Raw genomic sequence first — 21062 nt, 5'->3', positions numbered from 1 at the left:
TAGTTTAAATAAGCTTGCCAGAGTATGTGAGTAGGAGGTTGCTATACACTGGATTCTGTATTAGTGACTTGGGAGTATGCTTCATGACAAAATTCAGATAATTGTGTCTGTTATGTTGCATAAGGAATTAACAATTGAAAATATATCATTTTGACTATTAGTTGTGCTCTATCACTATTAATAGATAATTTATGCTATTAAATTTTGAGTTTCCTTCAAGTCATTTTTTTTTAAAATTTGAGACCACTAATTTAAAAACAAACAAGTAATATGCAAGAAAAACACCCAGTGATAGTAGCACTCCCACAACTAAATAGTCATCTTCCCCATTAACTCTACTCTGAATCATAATGTCTTAAAAATAATATAAAAAGGTTTCTTAGAAAGTATTTGGAAAATTTTGTGGATGATAATATACTATATAGTAATTATCATGTATTACAATTTTAGTATCACTGTTGAAAGTGAATATTTTAAAGTGACATTACTATGTCAAGGAAATAATAAATTGTTTATAGAAAGTCAGTGTTTTAGAAGGAAGGAAAATGTATTATTTAATGAATTGATATAGTGTAGCAAAAAAAAAAATGGTAAATGGTAGTGCCATCTATTGATAAAACTGTAAACTACAGTTTTTATTAAGTATTTTAAGACTTTTACACTTATAGGAATACATTACCAACACATTAATGATTCCTTATTTTGTGATTATTCTAAATTATTATTATGTCACATTAAATGCTGGAACTGTGTTAAAAATATGTCGATATATATGTGCATATGTATGTGTGCATATGTATATATCAATAACTTGATATTTCTAATAATGTGTATTGGTCATTATTTTAAGTTTACTTATGCTGACTGTCATTTATTTAAATGATAATAAATTTAATTATTAAAGGAAATTAAATTTTATACTAAATACTTTCTTCCAAAAATAAACAACACATATCTATATGGTAGTAGATTGATCATTGTACCATTTCTAAATTCTATTTTAATATAATACATTTCTATTTTAATATAAAGAGAACACTTTAACATGAAAAAGGTTGCATATTTACCTTTTAGCATGCTACTATGACTATTTTAGTATTTCTCATTTTCTTTTTTATTTTGGTTCCATTATATATAACTAGAGGCCCAGTGCACAAAAATTTGTGCACTCAGAGGGGAGGAGGGGTCCCTCAGCCCAGCCTGTGCCCTCTTGCAGTCTGGGACCCCTCGGGAGATAACGACCTTCTGGCTTAGGCCTGCTCCCGGGTGGCAGAGGGCAGGCCCAATCCCTAGGTGCAGCCTCTGGTTGGGCTCAGAGCAGGGCCGATTGGGGAGTTGGGGCGCCGCCCCTGTCATGCACAGAGCAGGGTGGATAGGGAGGTTGCGATGTCACGCTCAGTCATTCTCAGGGTAGGGCTGATTGGGGGGTTGGGGCACCGCCCCCTGTCACACTCAAGGCAGGGTCGATGGGGAGGTTGCGGTGCCACCCCCTGTCATGCACAGAGCAGGGCCAATCAGGGGGTTGGGGCGCTGCCCCCATCACTCACAGAGCAGGGCCCATCAGGGGGGTTGGGGAGCTCCCCCTGTCACGCACAGAGCAGGGCCGATAAGGGGGTTGGGGAACTCCCCCCTGTCACTCACAGAGTAGGGCCGATAGGGGAGTTGGGGCCCTTCCCTGTCACACACAGAGCAGGGCGGATCAGGTGGTTGGGGTGCCACACCCTGTCACACTCAGGGCAGGGCCGATGGGGAGGTTATGGCTCTACCCCGTCACACACAGAGCAGGGCCCGTGGGGGGCGGCTGGGGCGTCGCCCTCTATCACCCACAGAGCAGGGCCAATCATGGGGTTGGGGCACCGCCACTGTCACACTCAGGGCAGGACCGATGGGGAGGTTATGGCTCTACCCCGTCACACACAGAGCAGGGCCTATGGGGTGAGGGTTGGGCCGCTGCACTCTGTCACACACAGAGCAGGGCCAATCAGGGGGTTAGGACGCCGCACCCTGTCACACACAGAGCCACAATGCGATCAGGGGGTTGGGGAGCTCCCCCCTATCAGGCACAGAGCAGGGCTGATCAGGGGGTTGAGGCACCTTCCCTTGTCATGAACAGAGCAGGGCGGATAGGGAGGTTGTGGCCCCACCCCCAGTCACACACAGAGCCGCAGGGCGATCAGGGGGTTTGGGCGCTGCTCCGTGTCACGCTGATCCCGGTGCCGGGAGGCCTCGCGGCTCTGCTGATCCCAGTGCTGGGAGGCATATTACCCTTTTACTATATAGGATAGAGGCCTGGTTCATGGTTGGGGGCCGGCTGGTTTGCCCTGAAGGGTGTCCTGGATCAGGGTGGGGGTCCCCACTGGGGTGCCTGGCCAGCCTGGGTGAGGGGCTGATGGCTGTTTGCAGCTGGTCACACACCCTTCAGGGTGAGGGTCCCCACTGGGGTGTCTGGCCAGTCTAAGTGAGGGGCTGAGGTCTGTTTTCAGCCTGGGGGGTGACGGAAGCTCCCAACTGCTCCTTTTTTTCTTTTTTTTTTTATTCTGGGCCAGCTTTAGTTCTGAGGCTCCAGCTCTTAGGCCTCCGCTGCTGAAAGCAGGGATCTGATTTGTTTCGGTTCTATAATCGAAAAAATGTATAACTCCATCTCTTAGATCCCTGCTCGCTGAAAGCAGGTTTCTGGGGTTTTGTTTAGCTTCTATATTTGTAACTATGTTTCAAACTGCAGGCTCAGAGGCCAGCAAGGCAGGCGGGGAACGTTGGAGTCCTCCGTCACTGAAGCAAGCAAGCCTCATGTTAGTTTCAAGCTGCCTGGCTGCCGGCCGCCATCTTGGCTGGCAGTTAATTTTGCATATCGCCCTGATTAGCCAATGGGAAGGGTAGCGGTCGTACACTAATTACCATGTTTCTCTTTTATTAGATAGCATAATAGACTACTACTTGCAAAACTCTTAAATTGTATTGCCTATTTTCAGTAAGTGTAAGTTATATATTTGTTCCATAGAGTCCACATATAAGTGAAATCACACTTGAAACCCATATAATTTTATTAACTAATATCACCCCAATAAATTTTAAAAAGTAAATTATACCTTAAATTTTTCCAAATTTGTTTCAGTACGTAGCTAGAGCAACCTCTGTGCTGTCTAGTCACATTGTCAAGGTGATATTGAATAGTTTAGGAGGGTTAGATTATTAATGATACACAGTTAGGGATAAGACAACTGAAAGGAGCAGAAAGCAGTAGTGGAATCCATTAACCTCAAGGCCATGATCAAATTATATGTTGCAGGTCACAGGTACCAGAGCATTAACAAGTGCAACAGAGGAATCAATGTTATTGATAAGAGCAGAAACTACGAAAACAAGCACAGTCTTAAGGGGAGGAACTAAATGGAGGCTGAGGTGAAATCAGGGCCAACTTTGGCATGTTATGGTGGTGCCTATTGGAACACAAAGCAGATATTAAGCTCTCATTCACTCATTACTCACACATGTAGTTTATCTATTTCATAAGTGTAGGTTGAGATCTATTATATACTCTGATGGATGCTAAGGATCCAACAGTGAAAAAATATTAGTTCTAGTCTTAGAAGAGCTTATTGTTGTTCTTGATGGTAGCCCAACCTCCCATATATGAATACAAGCTTCCATTTTGTAAAAAAAAAAAAAAGTTGGTGCCACTGTTGTGATCATATAATAAATAGAGACATTTATGAAAAATATGAATGGGACTATGAAGCTACAAAAATCAAGATGGTGAGGTACTGGCATAGGATAGGCATGTAGATCAATGGAACAGAAATGAGAGAATTGGAGAAGAAAAAATGAACAGTAAGGTGGGGAAAGCCATGGAAAAATACAAACCTGTGAACATGAACTGGAACCCATAAGACTGGACTAGGGCTCATGTCAGTTCTCACTGCCTCCAAACTTGATGAGGTTAGTGTCCTAAACTTCTAGCTGTCTTTGATACAGAACCTAATGTACACCATGCTCAGGAATGACAAAGCTGAATGGAAATGGGAGCAATTGTGGGCCCAGCTGCTGGCTGCTACCCCACACCAACCACATGAGCCCCAGATAAGGAACCATATATGTGTGCTATAAGATCCCAGGATAACCCTGCCCCAACCCTGACTTGACTTCTACCCACCCAACCTTGAACAAAATTAAAGGAACTCATTACCCATCCTAACTGGAAACATACAGGAGAGGGAATTCTTGGAAATGTAGTTCAGCCTAGCCAATTCGAAACATCATAAAACATTATTTATTTTTTACTGTGTCTTTATACAAATGATAACGTACTGTAATCACTATTCTCTTAATTTATTTCTTTTGTTCTGTGTTTTCTGAGTTATTCACATAGCATAAAATTTACCATTTTAAGATGAAAAATTTAATGGTTTTTTGTTGTTGTTGTATTCTCAGAACTGTACAACCATCACTACTAATTCTGCAGCATTTTCACCACCTCAGATAGTAAGCCTGTACCAGTTAGCAGTCACTTGCCATTCACCCTCAACCCTCCAGCTCCTGGCAACCACAAATCTACTCTGTTTCTATGGATTTGCCTATTCTCATATTTTACATCAATCTTCTTTTTTTGACTGTCTTCCTTGTGGACTTCAAGCTCCAGAGTCAGACAGGAAGACAACAAACAGCCTCACAGCGGCTGTTACCCAGCTCATACAATTGAGTTGTGTAAGGACACATTCCTGTAAAGAATCTAGGTAGGTGGTTGCCGAAACCGGTTTGGCTCAGTGGATAGAGCGTCGGCCTGCGGACTGAAAGGTCCCAGGTTCGATTCCGGTCAAGGGCATGTACCTGGGTAGCGGGCACATCCCCAGTAGGAGATGTGCAGGAGGCAGCTGATCGATGTTTCTCTCTCATCGATGTTTCTAACTCTCTATCTCTCTCCCTTCCTCTCTGTAAAAAATCAATAAAATACATTTAAAAAAATGAAGTTTATAAAAGAATCTAGGTAGGTGGTAGATAGATGATAGATAGATAGATAGATAGATAGATAGATAGATGATAGATAGATGATAGATAGATAGAATCTACATATAATACATATAATTATAACTATATCTATATATGTAAATAGCTATATCTGTAGATAGTGACATTGAATGAAAAATTTACAACTGAACCATGAATAGAAAAATTAAGAGATGAAAAAAGAGAAAAAGGCTTATAAGGAAAAGACAAAAGAAAATAAAAGAGAAGAGGAAAAGAGAGAGTTGGCAATGAAGGAGAAAGCAGCAGGGAAGGGAGAACAGAAAGAGGAGAAACGATACACGAGGGGGAGGAGAAGTTGAAGTAGGAGGAGAAAGAAAGGAGCAAGTGATGATTTGGAAACAGCAATACAGGCATTTAATAAAGGATTGGCAAGCTATAAATTTTGAGAGGCAAGTGCAGACCAAATCAAGGGCATTTTATTTTCAATTAGTTTGGATATTATTCTGAAAATAAAAGGAGGTGATGTAACAGAGGACCTTGAGTAGGTGAGATACAACATCCTACTTTCAATTAAAAATATGTTTCTAGTGATGCAGACAATAGATTTGTGCAGGGCTGTGGGGCAGGGTCAAGTTAAGAGATTTCTGAATTATCAAAGGCTAGAAATAGTGAACGTTTTAAGTTTAGGGTATATTTAAGATTAGTAAAAACCTAAGTTAAGGGGAAAAAGGAGATAAAAATGAGGAAGAATTAAAAATATGTATGGTAAGTAGTTATATTGTGGATTGTTTATGAGGGTTGTTAATGAATTAGAGGGACAAGACACAGATGAATTCTAGTCTTAATTTGGATACATATTATGATTCATGTTGGAGGCAGCATTATTTGCATATAAACTTGCAGGAAGCATGTGATTTTTTAGTAGAACATGGCATGAGCTTCAGAGGTAACCTACATTACTTCTTGGCAGCAGCTAACACTAGGGCATGAAAAAAGACACCAAATACTTCTGTCTAGCCAGGACACACATTAGCACTGAGACTTCTGGAGAGAAATCCTAGAGAACCAGAACAGTGAGCATGCAGCGCCTGGAGGGACCAGGAACAAGGGATTGCCTGAGAATGTGAGAATGTCATTTTGATAGTTCCAATCACATGACTTATTTCCTTTGAACTGCTCAGGGTGGACTTTTCTCCACTTTTCTCCATGTGGTTTTGAAAATGGATTAATAATGTTTTCATTAAATTTTTATTTTGAGATAATTGTAGATTCTTATACAGTTTCAAGAAGCGATGCAAAAAAGATCCTTTGAAACCTTTCCCCATTTTCTCTTACTGGTAACATCTTGCAAAACTCCAGTTCAACCTGAAGAACCAGGATATTGACATTGACAGTCAACATACAGAACAGGATCCCTAATGTTCCATACTCACTCTCTCCTAGTCCCACTCCTTTATGAACCAGCAACCACTAATATGTTTTTCTTTTAAAAAAATATTTTTAAATATATTTTTATTTATTTCAGAGAGAAAGGGAGAGGGAGAGAAACATCAGTGATGAGAGAGAATCATTGATCAGCTGCCTCCTGCAGGTCCCTCACTGGGGATCAAGCCTGCAAATTTGGGCATATGTCCTGACTGGAATCAAACCATGACCTCCTGGTTCATAAGCTGACACTCAACAACTGAACCACACTGGCCAAGCTATTCGGTTTGTTGTTGTTGTTGTTGTTTTAACTTGTTTTTTCAAGACTTATATAAATGAAATAATTCTGTATATTCTTTGGGAATTTGCTTTCCCCTCTCTCCCCATTCAGCACAGTTATCTAAAGATTTCACCTAAGTTGTTATGTGAATCAATAGTTTGTTTCTTTTTATTGCTAAATGTAGTTCATGGTATATATCAGAGTTTGTTTAACCAATTACCTGTTGAAAGACATCTGGACTAATTTACAAATAAAGCTCTAAAAATACTCATGTCCTGGGGTGTGGCAGGAACCGTGTGGCGGAGGGAAAATTGGGGGAAAATGGAGGACATCTGTAATACCTCATGCAATAAAGATAAATAAATTAAAAGCTATTCATTTACAGGTTCTTATGTGAACTTAAATCTTTATTTCTCTGGGCTATGCTCAGAAATTTTATTTCTAAATATTGTAATTGCATGTTTAGTTTTCTTTAAAAAAAAAACTGAGTGCCTATACTATCATACATTATCGCTAGCAATGAATAAGTGATTCAGTTTCTTTGCATCCTTGCAAGCATTTGGCACTATTTTTATCTTAGCCATTCTAATAGTTGTATAGGGATGTCTTATCATATTAATTGGCATTTACTTAATGGCTGATGATGCCAAACATATTTTCAGGTGAGTATTTGCCATCTGTATAGCATCTTCAGTAAAATGTCCTCTCATGTCTTTTGCCCTATTTCAGTGATGGCAAACCTTTTGAGCTCGACGTGTCAGCATTTTGAAAAACCCAAACTTAACTCTGGTGCCGTGTGACATATAGAAATTTTTTGATATTTGCAGCCATAGTAAAACAAAGACATATTTTTGATATTTATTCTATATATTTAAATGCCATTTAACAAAGAAAAATCAACCAAAAAAATGAGTTCGCGTGTCACCTCTGACACACGTGTCATAGGTTCACCATCACTGCCCTATTTCTAATTGTACTACTTGTTTTTCACTTCTGAGTTTTGATAGTTCTTTAGATATTCTAGCTTCTAGTCTTTTGTTGCATATATAATTTGTAAATATTTATTTTACTCTGTAGCTTGTCTTTTAATCTATTTCACTGAGTCTTTTCCAGAGCAAAACTTTTTAAATTTTGGTGAAGTCCAATTATCACTATTTTCTTTTATGGATAGTGCTTTTGGTGTCAAGTCTAATAATTATTTGATGAGCCTTAGGTAATGAAAATTTTTTCTTATGTATTTTCCTAAACGTTTTGTAGTTTTACATTCTCCATTTAAGTTTACATCCATTTTGAGTTGATTTTTGTATAAGGTGTGAGATGTAAATCAATAATAATTTTATGACAGAGGATGATATATTAACACTAACAAAAAGGAAATGGAAACCTCCATCCATGAGTATGACCTTATAAGTAGCAGGTCATGGGAGAGATGACACAGTCTCACCCCCTTTCTTCAAATAGAATAATAAGTATGAAAAATTACTAAAAAAAACTGATAAAATAAACACTAGAACTTATGGTAAAGGATATTAAAACTTATTTTAAAGCTATTACATTAATGAAAGAGTATGGCATAGATTTATAGTGTAGATATTACTGATAGCAGAAAGAGGTTTAATTGCTATATGTGTAAAATCATTATATTTATGAAAGTATATATGATGTATAAAATAAACATAAAATTTGTGTTATTGAAGAATTACATAGTATATAATGAAGAAAGAATATCAAATTATAGAGACTATATTGCTTTACTCTTGGGTAATATAAGAAAAAATAACACTACAGAAAGAAAATTATGTTTTCTCAGACATTACATAAAAATGTAAAAAAAAAATCAAAGTGGAAATTGGATGGTAAACTAGATTGTAATGTAATCTTAAATACAATTGTGTTAAAAATAAATTAAATGTTACTTTAATTCTGTATTGTAATTATTCAAAATATATATGGTAGATAAAATATATATTCTACAAATAAGGAATGAAGAATCATTACACATGTTTCAGTTGAAAAAGTGTTCATAGTTATTTACAAGAAAGACATTGGTAAAGGCTATAAACAGGCCATTCATGGAAGGAATCAAAATGACTAATGAGCCTGGCCACTGTCTCAGTGGTTGAGCATCAACCTATGGAGGTCAAAGCTTGATTCTTGGTCAGGCCACATGCCTGGGTTTCAAGATCAATTCCCAGTAGGGGGTGTGCAGGAGGCAGGGATCAATGATTCTCTCTCACCCTCTCCCTTCCTCTCTGAAATCAATAAAAATATATTTTTTTAAAAAAATTTAGAAATGACTGAGTCTATAAAAACATATCCATATAGCAGTCAATGAAATTCAATTTAATATAAAATGGGAAATCATTTGCTAAAATAAAATGTTTAGTAATATCTAATTCTGATGAGTTGGTGAAAAATGGACCTTTCAATATATGGGTTAGTTTTGGGAGACGGGATTCTTACAAAATGTTAGCAGAGCAATCAAGCATTATCTATCCAATTTTAGAGGCAGGTAATATTTAATGTATCAGTTCATTTCATTAATTCTCATTTTTCCCATCATAGATTTAGAAAAACAACATCATTTGTACTATTACCTTGAATGCCTTTGTTATGCTTTCTTTTGTGTTTCAGAGAGCATTTCTGAAAATGGTGGCATTTAAAAGAGACACAGACTTTAAGGATCAGCAGAATAGATTTAAGTTCATTAAAGTAGGATGAACTTCTGTCCCTTTCAAAAGAGCTTAAAAAGTTGTTAGTTTTTACAATGCCACAAGATAAATAGGAGACCAAATTTTTTTTTTAAATCACAAAACTTTATGACCATAAGGATGTTTTTGGTGTTAATTTATATTTTGCCTCCAACATTTGTTGCATCCTCTATATTTTTATGAAGGCTGTATAATGTGATCAGAGAGCTTTGTAATATTGACAAGAGACAGTGGGAAAGTCATGAATATAAAATGACTGCTTTGGGACAAAGTTAAAGAGAAATTGATGGCTTTAATAATGTCAGAGACAAAAGGCATTGGACGAGCTCTGTAGCATTTAAAATATTTATTAAACCCAGTCTGTAATTTTTCAGAGGAAAGTTGCTTAAATGACAAAGGAATCATAATACAAACAGAACAATCCAGATGCCACTGTGAGTCAGCACTACTTCAGACACATTTATATTCTTACCCGCAAGCGCTCTTAGAACCTTTTCTCACTGTTGCAGCTGTGTGAATAATTTGTGGAAGAGCAATGATAGACTCCTTCAAAAGAAGGCAAGATAATGGCATCAAGAAAAGGAAAAAAAAAAGTTGTTTACATACCTGTGACCTGCTCATTCACCTTAAATGCATTTTTGTTTTCAGTTAGAAGGAAGTAGTTGTGTTGGGTCAGTGATCTCTGCTGCCTGACTCTAAAATCGGGCTTTTAAAGTGTCCAGATTATGCTGTTTCCATTCCTTCTTGCAATAGTGCTGGAATTTCTAAAAATAGATCTCAGAATGAAAGTTGAAAGATGGGAAAAAACAACAGGGTTTGGTATTATAGAGATCTATTTTTTTCCATTAGATGCATTCTTATATCTGATTAGAAGGATTATTAGATTAAAATAATTCTATTAGATCCACCCTAATATTGAGAAAAGCACCAGTTTATTATATTACAATAAAATTATTATGGAACTTCAGGAAATATAACCATCAACCTATCTAGTATAGGTTTTATACCTATCTAGTATCATTATTAAATACTTCTTGGTTTTGAACTGATAAATATTTGCAACTGATTCCATATAAACCCCAAAGTTTGCAGAAAGAAAGACCTAAGAAAATACAATTATACTAATTATACTTTATTTTCTTTAGCTTACCTACTATTTTGGTTTCTCAACTTAATATTTCTAGTATTAGAACTCCATTTCTGTTTCTTATTTCTAAAACTAATTAAAGAACATTAGCTTTATGTATGTACTCTGAGAGCAACCAGTCCTCCATACATAGAACCCTATTATTTACAGTTTATGCTCTACAATCTGTTAGATAAATTGAATACAATTATATTACATTAAATTTAGTCACATGTTAATATTTTGCATTTCTATAAAACAAATAAACAAACAAAAAACTGGGTAATAGAAAACAGGTAGTTCAGCTTCCTTGAGAAGTTTCATCTATTTGAGATGAATTATTAATACCTTCCCAAATACTATAAATGCACTGATTATTTATTTGACCTTTACATTTTAAATACAAATTTTCAAGGATCTTAAATATACCTTACATATTACTGCTAAAAACCTAACTCAGAATTTATATTAGATTCCAAGTATATACTTCTACAGGGACATTTATTTTATAATCTGTACCACATAAGGCAATTTTGACCAAGAATACATTTTTCCAGTTTTCCATTTGGCTAATTTCAAAACCTAAACTGAGGTTTGAATCACACAACAGGTTAATACGTAAAAGCAAGCATATGAGACAGTGAGAAAAAACCACCAGCACAATGTGCTACATGCAGAAGTTGCTTAATAAATATTTGTAAGTTGTCATTTTAAAATTCAAAATAAATCAAATGTTTTATTTTTCTTAAATTTTATTCATGAATAAAATTTATATATTTACATCTTGTATTTCTTTTATCTAAGTGACAGAAACTTATATTTATAGAATTAAATGGAATAATATGTAATCTCAACTACTTAAGTGATTTCATATAGGCATAAATAAAATATATATTTGATATTAAAATTGTTTGACATTGCTTGATAATATTTTATCCAATAAAGCCAACTAGTTTAAACTACTTTCTGAGTTAGTTTAGTGACATTGAATATTATTAGGAAGTTTTCGGAGTATGTAGACATTTATTTTTAAATATCACCTTTTGCTTACATTATTAGGAGCCTTATTTAAAGATTTTCATGAAACTGCACGCAAATAGGATTCTAAATCCAATTTCAAAACCCTTTGGTGTTCTTCGCCAGTTCTTTTTTCACGCACTGCCAATAGGAAGGAGAGACAAGTTCATAGAGTGCACTTCCTAACTAAAAAATGACTGTAACAAATGGCTTGAAATGTTCTCTGGGGGATTATTGACTTTTTAATTCAGGCTGCCATCAATCCTCATTTATATTTCATAATATGTATCTCGGGAAAAATAACCTCCTTTCAAGTGTGTAGCTTGTAGCTGAGGTTAAATAGTTGTTATGTCAATCACTTATTCTTCAATTCTATAAGCGTTGATAGATTTTTTTCAGGTGATCATTTGATACCAATATACTAAATGAGAAGCATATGAGAGTATTTTTATTTTTTAAATATATATTATCTATTGGGTTATAAAAATTCAATACAACAAAAATTATTGATCACTGTTTTCCCTTCAGTACATGCACAAGTATATAAATAAAGAAGGAACAGCTAGAGTGCTGTGGGACATTAAACATCTTATTTGAAAAGGTGCCTTTGGGGAGTATCAGCGTTAGTATGTATGACTTACATAATATCTATATTTTGTAATATGAATGATGTAGAATCCATTATTATCATTAATTGATGTGCTTCCTTTCTAATTAATTTTCATATAAATGTAGGCTGTCTTAATTTTTTGCTTTTCCAAAGAATGTTGCAAGAAGCATTGATCCTTCCTTTGGTTATAAATTCAATGGCAAGATACACTTGCCTTCATTAAATATGTCTTTTTTTTAAAAGCTCATCTCCTAAACCCAGGTTATTAAAAGATTATAATTAGGTCTCTGAGTATTTGAAAGAATCTCTTTATTTTTCTTACAATGAATGTGTTTTTTCTGGGGGAAAAAAATCTCTTTAAAAAGGTATTAATTTGTGCTTCCTATATAATAAAATGTTACAGTAACTATTCTGTGCCAGATATATTAAAAGAGCCTCAACATATGCTTTATGTTACCAAGGGGACAGGTACAAAAGTATTATAAGAACTATTTTTGAAAATGTTTTTGATATTTCAAAATAAACTATTCACATAGTTATCAAAGTGAAAAACAATACAATCTTGGTTTTAGTCCCCAACATTGTTGCAGATGTTTGTTAGCGTGTGTTGTGTTTGTTTTGGATTATATTTAGGAGATGGGGGAGGATGTAGCAGAACTATAATGCTCAGAGCTTCGCAAGTCTATTATTTTCCTGTCCTGGGACTATAAAAGGCAATATACAAGGAAAAGTTCCAGCTCCAGACTCAACGGATTATGGGGCCTTTCTGAGGAACCCTCTCCTCCCTTTGCCTCTGTGTCATAGTTGACATGGGCCTAATTTGGCTTCATCTAGTATCCTGGTTTGCATTGCTTTTGTAATTTCAGTAAATATGGAAGGCCAACATTTACTCATTAGTTGATCAAATTTGTATCTAGAATGGCTGTGCCAGTCACTTGAAAGGAAAGTGGTCAATTTAACTTCTGGGCTGGATTTGTAACCCTAAAGAGAGTGTCAGGTTGGTTACCGACCTTGCATCTTTGACGGCTGTTCTGATCAATGAAAAGAAAATACATCAGGTAGTTCAAAGTACACACATTTTTTAAAAAGTATATGGTGGTCTATGTGAATAAAACTTCTGTCCATTGTCTTTTGCTAAGGTATCTCTTGCAGAAAATTCTTCAACTAAGAACCAGAGCCTTTTTCCTTGATTACTAACTCATATTCTTATTAAAGAAAATGTAGGGTGTATAGGCTTTCATGGTTATACTAAAGAGCAAATGCTAAAATATGAATGCAAAGAATAGATGGATGTGCTAAGCCTGTAACACACATCCTGTGGACTTCTCCATTGTCTGGGGTGACTTTAGTCACTCAGCTATCTATGGGGGTACAATGATTGAATGAGGCAAAACCCTTCTGTAAATGTACATTTAGTGACAGAAAAATAGAGATATGAGGTAATGGAGAAATAGGATAAAAGAGTTTAGAATAGCTCAGCTATATGAGTCTGCTATCCAATCCTCTCTGAGGTTGCATTTAACATCTTGGCTAGGGTTGCCATCATCTGAAAGCTTAATTGGGACTGGAGGACTTCCAAGATGGCTCGCTCACATGCCTGTTTGTTCTTTGCTGGCTGCTGGCATGGAGCTTCTCTCTGTCACTTGATACATGAGCATTACCATAAGACTGATTGATTATCTTTGTGTCATGAAATCTGACTTCTCCAAGAGCAAAAGAGAGCTAGGAGGATGCTGTAATGCCTTTTATGGCCTAATATTGGTTATCTTGCACCATCACTTTGCCATATTCTATTTGTTAACAATGAGTCATCAATTTCAGCCCACATGTAACATGAGGAGAATTTCTCATCTTAGCCATCTTATATCTGACAGTCGGTGCTCTCTTGAAGGTAAAAGTATTGAAAGATTTGTATAGATATTTTAACACTACCAAAAAAAATGCAGCCTCTCCCTTTCTATTCTCTAGAATAGGTTATGTAAGATTTGTGTTATTTCTTATTTAGTTTGGGGGAAAACCAACAGTTTTATTTGAATAAAAGATTTTAATAATGTAGTAAACATTTTTTAAATGTTGCTAGTATAAGATTTTTTTAGAATTTTGTACTACTTTTTTCATGGGTTCTGCTAGAAGTTTGTGTTTCTAAAAATGTATTTATTTTATTTAAAGTTATCTATTGAGTTATTGTAAAGGCTTATTATAGAGGCTAATTATAAAGTCTCTTCTATAAGAATTTAACTATCAGTCTAACTTTCATTCTTTTTTGTGTTTGTTTCTTTTTAAAAAATTGATTTCAGAGAGGAAGGAAGAGGGAAAGATAGATAGAAATGTCAGTGATGAGAGAGAATCACTGATAGGCTGCCTCCTGCACACCCCCTACTGGGGATCAAGCCCGCAACCTGGGCATGTGCCCTTGACCAGAATAGAACCCTGGACCCTTCAGTCCACAGGCCAATGCTCTATCCACTGAACCCACCGGCTAGAGCTTGTGTTTGTTCCTTAACCTTTTATTTTGTGAGAACATTTAAGTTCTATTCTCTTAGTATATTTCAATTACACAATAGTGTTATTAACTTTAGTCACCATGTTATATATTATATCCTTAGACCTTATCAATCTTATAACTGACCATTTTTACCCATTTCCCATTTTTATTTTTTTCTCTGTCCTGGTTATTTAACTTACCATAATGCCCTTGATTTCATTCGTGTTGTTACAAATGACAGGATTTTCTTTTTTAAAGCTGAATAATATTCTATAATCTATATACGGTGTGTCCCAAAAAATAAATATGCACTTTGAATGATTATAAAGTCAGTGTTTATTAACATACAGTTCATTTTCAAAATTTAAAAGAACCTACAGAAATGAATAGTATTTTTGGCAATGCCTATTTTCAAACTGATGACTGTTCTGGTCCAGGTGCTGCTGATACACTAAGCAATGGATTCACAAACATCAAGAATCATTTCCTTTGGTATTGGTGTACCCTCAATTTGTCAACTATTGCTGGTTTTGTACCATAAACTTTATCGTTTATGTATCTTCATTAAAAAAAAATGTCTATGGCACTTTAGTATAAATTTTCTTTGTTCAAAGCTTAGTCTGGCTTCACCCATTAGTTAAATCAGTTAAACCTGAAAGGAGTGAAAATTAAATGAGCTATTAGCCGTTAAAGTGTGTATACATTTTTTGCAGACACCCTATGTAGACCATATTTCCTTTATTTTTTTATTTGTTGATAGACTAGGTTGTTCCCATACCTTGGCTATTGGGAATGATACTGCTATGAACACGGAAGTAGAGATATTTCTTTCAGACAATGTTGTTGTTTCCTTTGGGTATATACCAAGGAGTGGGATTACTGCATTATAAGGCAGTTCTATTTTGTTGTTGTTGATGATGATGTAGGAATTCCTGACCAAATTTGGAACATCCTTACTTTTAATGCACATCAGATTTTCCTTCCTTTTGGCTAAATTCAGTGGCTATTAGACACCAAATCAGCCAAGTTGATTAGGGGCAGCATGAAGTGTAAAGAGCATTGGTGCAGGAGTCAGGGCCCCCTGTATTTTAGTCTCAACTCTGGGCTCCAACAAGCTCTGTGACCTAGAGGAGCCAGTAAGTTAACATGACGATGAGGGCTTCCTCACAAACATTCTGTGGTACCTATTATTATTTTCACTTTTAAAATACTGTTATTATTTTTATCGCCAAAATGACTGACATATCACAGAATAAAAGGAGACATAAAGCAAACCTCATTTTTACCGAAGAGGCCATTGAGGATAAAGTTCAGAAAGAATCTACATTATTTCTTGAGGAACTTCCATACTGTTTTCCATAGTGGCCTTTCCAGTTTACATTCTCAACAGAAGTATACATATGTTCCCTTTTCTCCACTACCTTGCCAACATTTATCTACTATCTTTTTTATAATACCAACATAAAAGATGGCATCTCATTATGGTATTGATTGACATTTCTCTGATGACCACCAATGTTAAAGACCTTGTCATGTACCTGGTGGCCCTTGTATGTTTTCTTTGAATTTTGTTTATTTAGGCTCTAAGCCCATATTTTAATTGAGTTATTTTTTGCTATGAAGGTGTATGCATTCCTAAATATTTTGGGTATTAAGTTTTAACCAAATATGTGGTTTACCAATATCTTCTCTCATTCTGTAAGTTGCCTTTTCATTTTTTTTTTCTTTTGCTGTGTACAAGGGGCTGTCTGCTTTTTAGTTGCTGAGGTGTAACAGTTTATTATATACTTTGGGTACTAGTTTTATATCAGGTATAATTTTTAAAAATTGCCCTCCTCTGTCAGTTGTATTTACAGCCTCTTGGCAGTGTCCTTTTATGCACCAAATATTTTACTTTTGATGAAGATCAATTTATTTATATTTCTTTGTTGCTTGTATTTTGGGGTCATGTCTAAGAAACCATGGTGAAATGCAAGGCCAAGAAGATTTGCACCTATGTTTTCTCCGCAGTCTTACTGTGTTAATTCCTACATTTAAGTCTATAATTCATTTTGAGTTAATTTTTATATATGGCATGAGGTCCAGGTTCATTGTATTGCATATGGATATACAATTGTTCCAGAATAAAGTCTTGAAAAAACTACTTCTTGGCATCCTTGTTGAAAAACCAGTTGACCATAGATGTAAAGGTTTATTTCTGCATTGCCAACTCTGTTCCATAGATTTATATTTTTATCCTTGCCAGTCCCACTTTGCTTTGATTACTGAAGGTTTGTAGTACATTTGAAAATTGAGAGGTATGAGGCCTTCAGTTTTGTTCTTTGTCAAGATTGTTTTGGCTTTTTGAGGCCCCTTGTAACTCCTTATGAATATGAGGATTAGCTCTTTCAATTCTGAAAAATGCAGTTGGATTTTGATAGGCATTACATTGTATTTGGAAATCAATTTTGGAGTACTGTCGTTCCACCAATAATATTTATTACCAATTCTTACTATCTTACCAATTAATTCTTTCAATCTATGTACATATCATATCTTTGTTTAGGTTTATATCATTCTTTGAGTAATTTTTTTAAAAAAAATATATTTTATTGATTTTTCACAGAGAGGAAGGGAGAAGGATAGAGAGTTAGAAACATCGATGAGAGAGAAACATCGATCAGCTGCCTCCTGCACACCCCCCACTGGGGATGTGCCCGCAACCAAGGTACATGCCCCGACCGGAATCAAACCTGGGACCCTTCAGTCAGCAGCCCGGACGCTCTATCCACTGAGCCAAACCGGTTAGGGCTCTTTGAGTACTTTTTAAATGATTAAAGCAAGATATCCTAGGCTCAGCTTACATTTTTCCCTATCATAGTCTTAGAGAATATTTATACAAAGATTTCTGATACAATTTTAGTAGGTAATGATGTTTGGAAGCTAAGATTGTTAAAAAATATGCAACAACATTGAAATATATAATTTATATTTTTCTTATATTGCGATTTTTGTTTCTTTGTTTTAGCAAATCAAATATGGGTTGCTAATTCACTTTCTTTTCCATTTTTTAGTTCCTCCGGTGATCCGGGTATACCCAGAGAGTCAGGCCAGAGAGCCAGGGGTAACTGCAAGTCTGCGATGCCATGCAGAGGGCATACCCAGCCCCCAGCTGGGCTGGCTGAAGAACGGAATTGATATTACACCAAAGCTGTCCAAACAACTCACACTGCAAGGTGGTTTTTACCTGCATTTTTTTCCTCTTAATGACCATGTAGAAATTTTATACTAAAATTTATGTCACATTTTATATCATTTAGTAAAAAAAGAAAATGAATCTTGGTTTCAACAAAATGTCACGAACATTAAGAAAATGGGTTGTACCTAAGACATTATATTTGAAATAGAATCTTTTAATATTTTTAATGTTTTAAATGATAGTCTTGTCATAATGATTAATTATGTCATTATTTTGGTGATAAGTAAAATATTAAATTATATATATTTAAATACTTGTCCTCTGAGTTATAACAGATATACTGAACAGAATAATCAGATCTCTTCATAGAAACCAATTCTGAAGTGACTATTTAAATGTTTAAATTATACATTAAATATGTCTGTGACAGAGGATGTTGATATTATAGACAGTCTTTAGTGAGTGTTTTGCAGTATACTTTGCAAATGAAGGGAGAAAAAAATCAAAATGTTACTGAATGTTTCACATTTACATTGCTTTCTGTTATGAAATTATATTCTAATATATAAAATATTCTGTGTTCTAATAGTCTATATATATATATATATATATATATATATATATACACATATATATAATTAATCAATTATTATACAGATTATAGCCACAAACATATGGTAAGTGAAAAACAAAAACAGACAATATTTGCAATGTCAAATAATCAAAATAATGATAAAACAGTTGAATATATGTTGGTTATATTAGTAAGTAAGAAAATGTACAGATCTAATTTTCATTGTCAAGAGTAGCAACACCAGTCATTTTACTTGATTATCTGTTGTATGACATTCTATTCTTTATTTCATACCTTTAAATTCCTTCAATTCATCTTTTTCAAAATAAATAAATTTTCTTTTTAAAAAAATATAAGCATAAACTTATTCCACTTTAACAGTGATTATGTTTTATCAGTATTTTAAAGTAAATCTTTTGAAACATGTACTTACCTATTTTTGCAAGTCAAAATGACATGTAAAAGTGGTTTTGACCTTTAAAACCTGAATTCTAAAAATATTTGTTGATATAAATAAGCGCAATAAATTTACATGTTTATATCTACTGATTACATTTTGCTATGATCTGATTAACAGAAATTAAAGTGAAGAAAGTTCTAATTAGCTTCTGATTTTGTCATTTATTATTCATTTAATAGCAGTAAACCATAAGAACATATACCTTTATTTCCAGGAATATATAGAAAGCAAATTTAGGGAGTTGGTTACATTCCAGACTCAACATTGAAAGAGTGTGGACCCTTCTAAAATAGTTATTGTCATTTTAAAAACAAGGCAAAATAGGTAAAGTTTTGAGAATATATGGCAAATCATAAAAGGTAAATAAGGAGCACGTCCTAAGTGATATATCTGGATGTATAGGAATTTCATCTGGCTTTATATAAAACTAGAGGCCTGGTGCACAGATTCATGCACTGGTGGGGTTCCTACACCTGGCCTGTGCCCTCTCACAATCTGGGACCCCATCAGTGCATGATCAGCTTGGGGAGGGCTCCAGGGCCTGTCTGGCCTGTCTCACCCAGTCCCTATTGGGGCTGATCAAGGCCAGGATGCCAGGGAGGTACCACATGAGGGCTCCAGGGCATGTTCGGCCCATCTCGCCCAGTCCCAGTTGGCCAGACCTCAGCAGCAACCTAACCTACCAGTCAGAGCATCTTCCCCCGGTGGTCAGTGCACATCATAGCTACTGGTCAATAGGTTGACCAGTCTAACAGTTGACCAGTCACTTAGGCTTTAATACATAGAGATTATATATTACTGAATACTATAATTATTTAATTATTCATTTATTCAATAAATGATTATTTAGCATTTCTATGTGAGGTCCAAGTCTAGGTACTAACTGAATAACTGGCAATGGATGGGATAATATGTTAGTGACAGGAAGTAAAATCCTGGGAATACAGACATATTTTATTGGCAGGCAAATGAAGATAGATAACGCAAGACTAAAAATCAGTGAAGATGCAGAAAAACAAGGTGATACTACATTTTTAAAAAAAGGAAAGGTAAAGATCTCAAAGAATTTAATATCAGAGTCATAGAAAGGTCATTAAAATGTGTTCATGGGTCAAGTGATTCATATGTCCTTGTGACATTAAGAAAACATTATTAGTAGCAATCAGTCTTCAGTAGATTTAAAAATGAAAAGGAGGTAAAAAGCATTAAAATCTCTTTCCAGGGTTTGAAAGGAGGAAAAAAGAAAAGGTAGCATATGCTATTGGAAAAGGTTAGGACTAATGAAGATATTTCTTTCTCTTTGGACAATTTATCCCTTTGAAGGACTATCAATAAAGAAAAGATGTGTAGATAATGGAGGAGGGAAAGGATGAACAGAGTTGTAGAAATGAACAGGAAAAGAGGAGAGATTGGCCTTGGAATTAAAGAGAATATTTGTTTATAAGTAAACTAGAGGCCTGACACATGAAATTCGTGAAAGAATACGCCTTCACAGCTGCCACAGCTGCCTGGATCCCTCCCTCGCAACCGAGGCAGCTGCCTTAATCCCACAGCTGCAACCCCGGTTTCCTCCGGAAGGTCGTCCAGAAGGACATCCAGTCTAATTAGCATATTACTTGCATTATTATACACTTGTATTATTATAGATAAAGGTGAATATGTAGATGGAAACAATGTTTTGGGCTTCCTTTATTTTTTCAGATTTTTATTGAAATATAATTGACATATAACATTATGGAAGTTCAAGGTAAATAACGTGATGATTTTATATATGTTGCAAAATGATTTGGGTTTACTTTCTTATCACTTCCATGTACTTCATGATTTAAAAAGCAAGGTCACTCACTTAGAGTGAGAAGTTAGTATTATAATGCGAAACATCAAACTAAGAGTAAAGATTTTAAATAAAAGTGGAGTAGGACATGAAAGACATCGAACAGTAAAGGTCAAGTGAAATGAATATCAGCATTGAACATCCTGCAAATTGAAAACTGTGAATATGCACATTTGTAAGTTTGCTAATGTAATAGTCTCATAATTTACTAAAAAAAACCTAGGTGCAGGGACACCAGGGACAGAGATATGCCAGCTTGCCCTAGTTCTGGAGGTTAGTAAGGCATATGACTCAGGTTGATAAATGGATAAGGGAATTGGTAGTTCTGGCAATAGAATAGAATACATCTAAAAATGCTAGATTATGTAAGAAAAGGCACTGAAGCATATGGGTTAGGAGG

At 35.3% G+C, this 21062-nt stretch overlaps 1 protein-coding gene across 2 annotated transcripts in view; it reads left to right on the top strand.

The window, feature by feature from the left end:
- Positions 1–21062, top strand: part of FSTL5 (follistatin like 5) — a 594131-nt gene that overhangs the window by 457430 nt on the left and 115639 nt on the right. For both annotated transcript variants that reach the window (XM_081091744.1, XM_081091745.1), the window contains exon 9: positions 17670–17831. In XM_081091744.1, the coding sequence (XP_080947870.1) occupies positions 17670–17831 (162 nt within the window). The remainder of the gene's footprint in view (positions 1–17669; positions 17832–21062) is intronic.

The sequence above is a fragment of the Myotis nattereri genome (assembly GCF_964212035.1).
Source record: "Myotis nattereri genome assembly, chromosome: 5".
NCBI classification, from domain to species: domain Eukaryota; kingdom Metazoa; phylum Chordata; class Mammalia; order Chiroptera; family Vespertilionidae; genus Myotis; species Myotis nattereri.
This window is presented reverse-complemented; position numbering and strand designations above follow the sequence as displayed.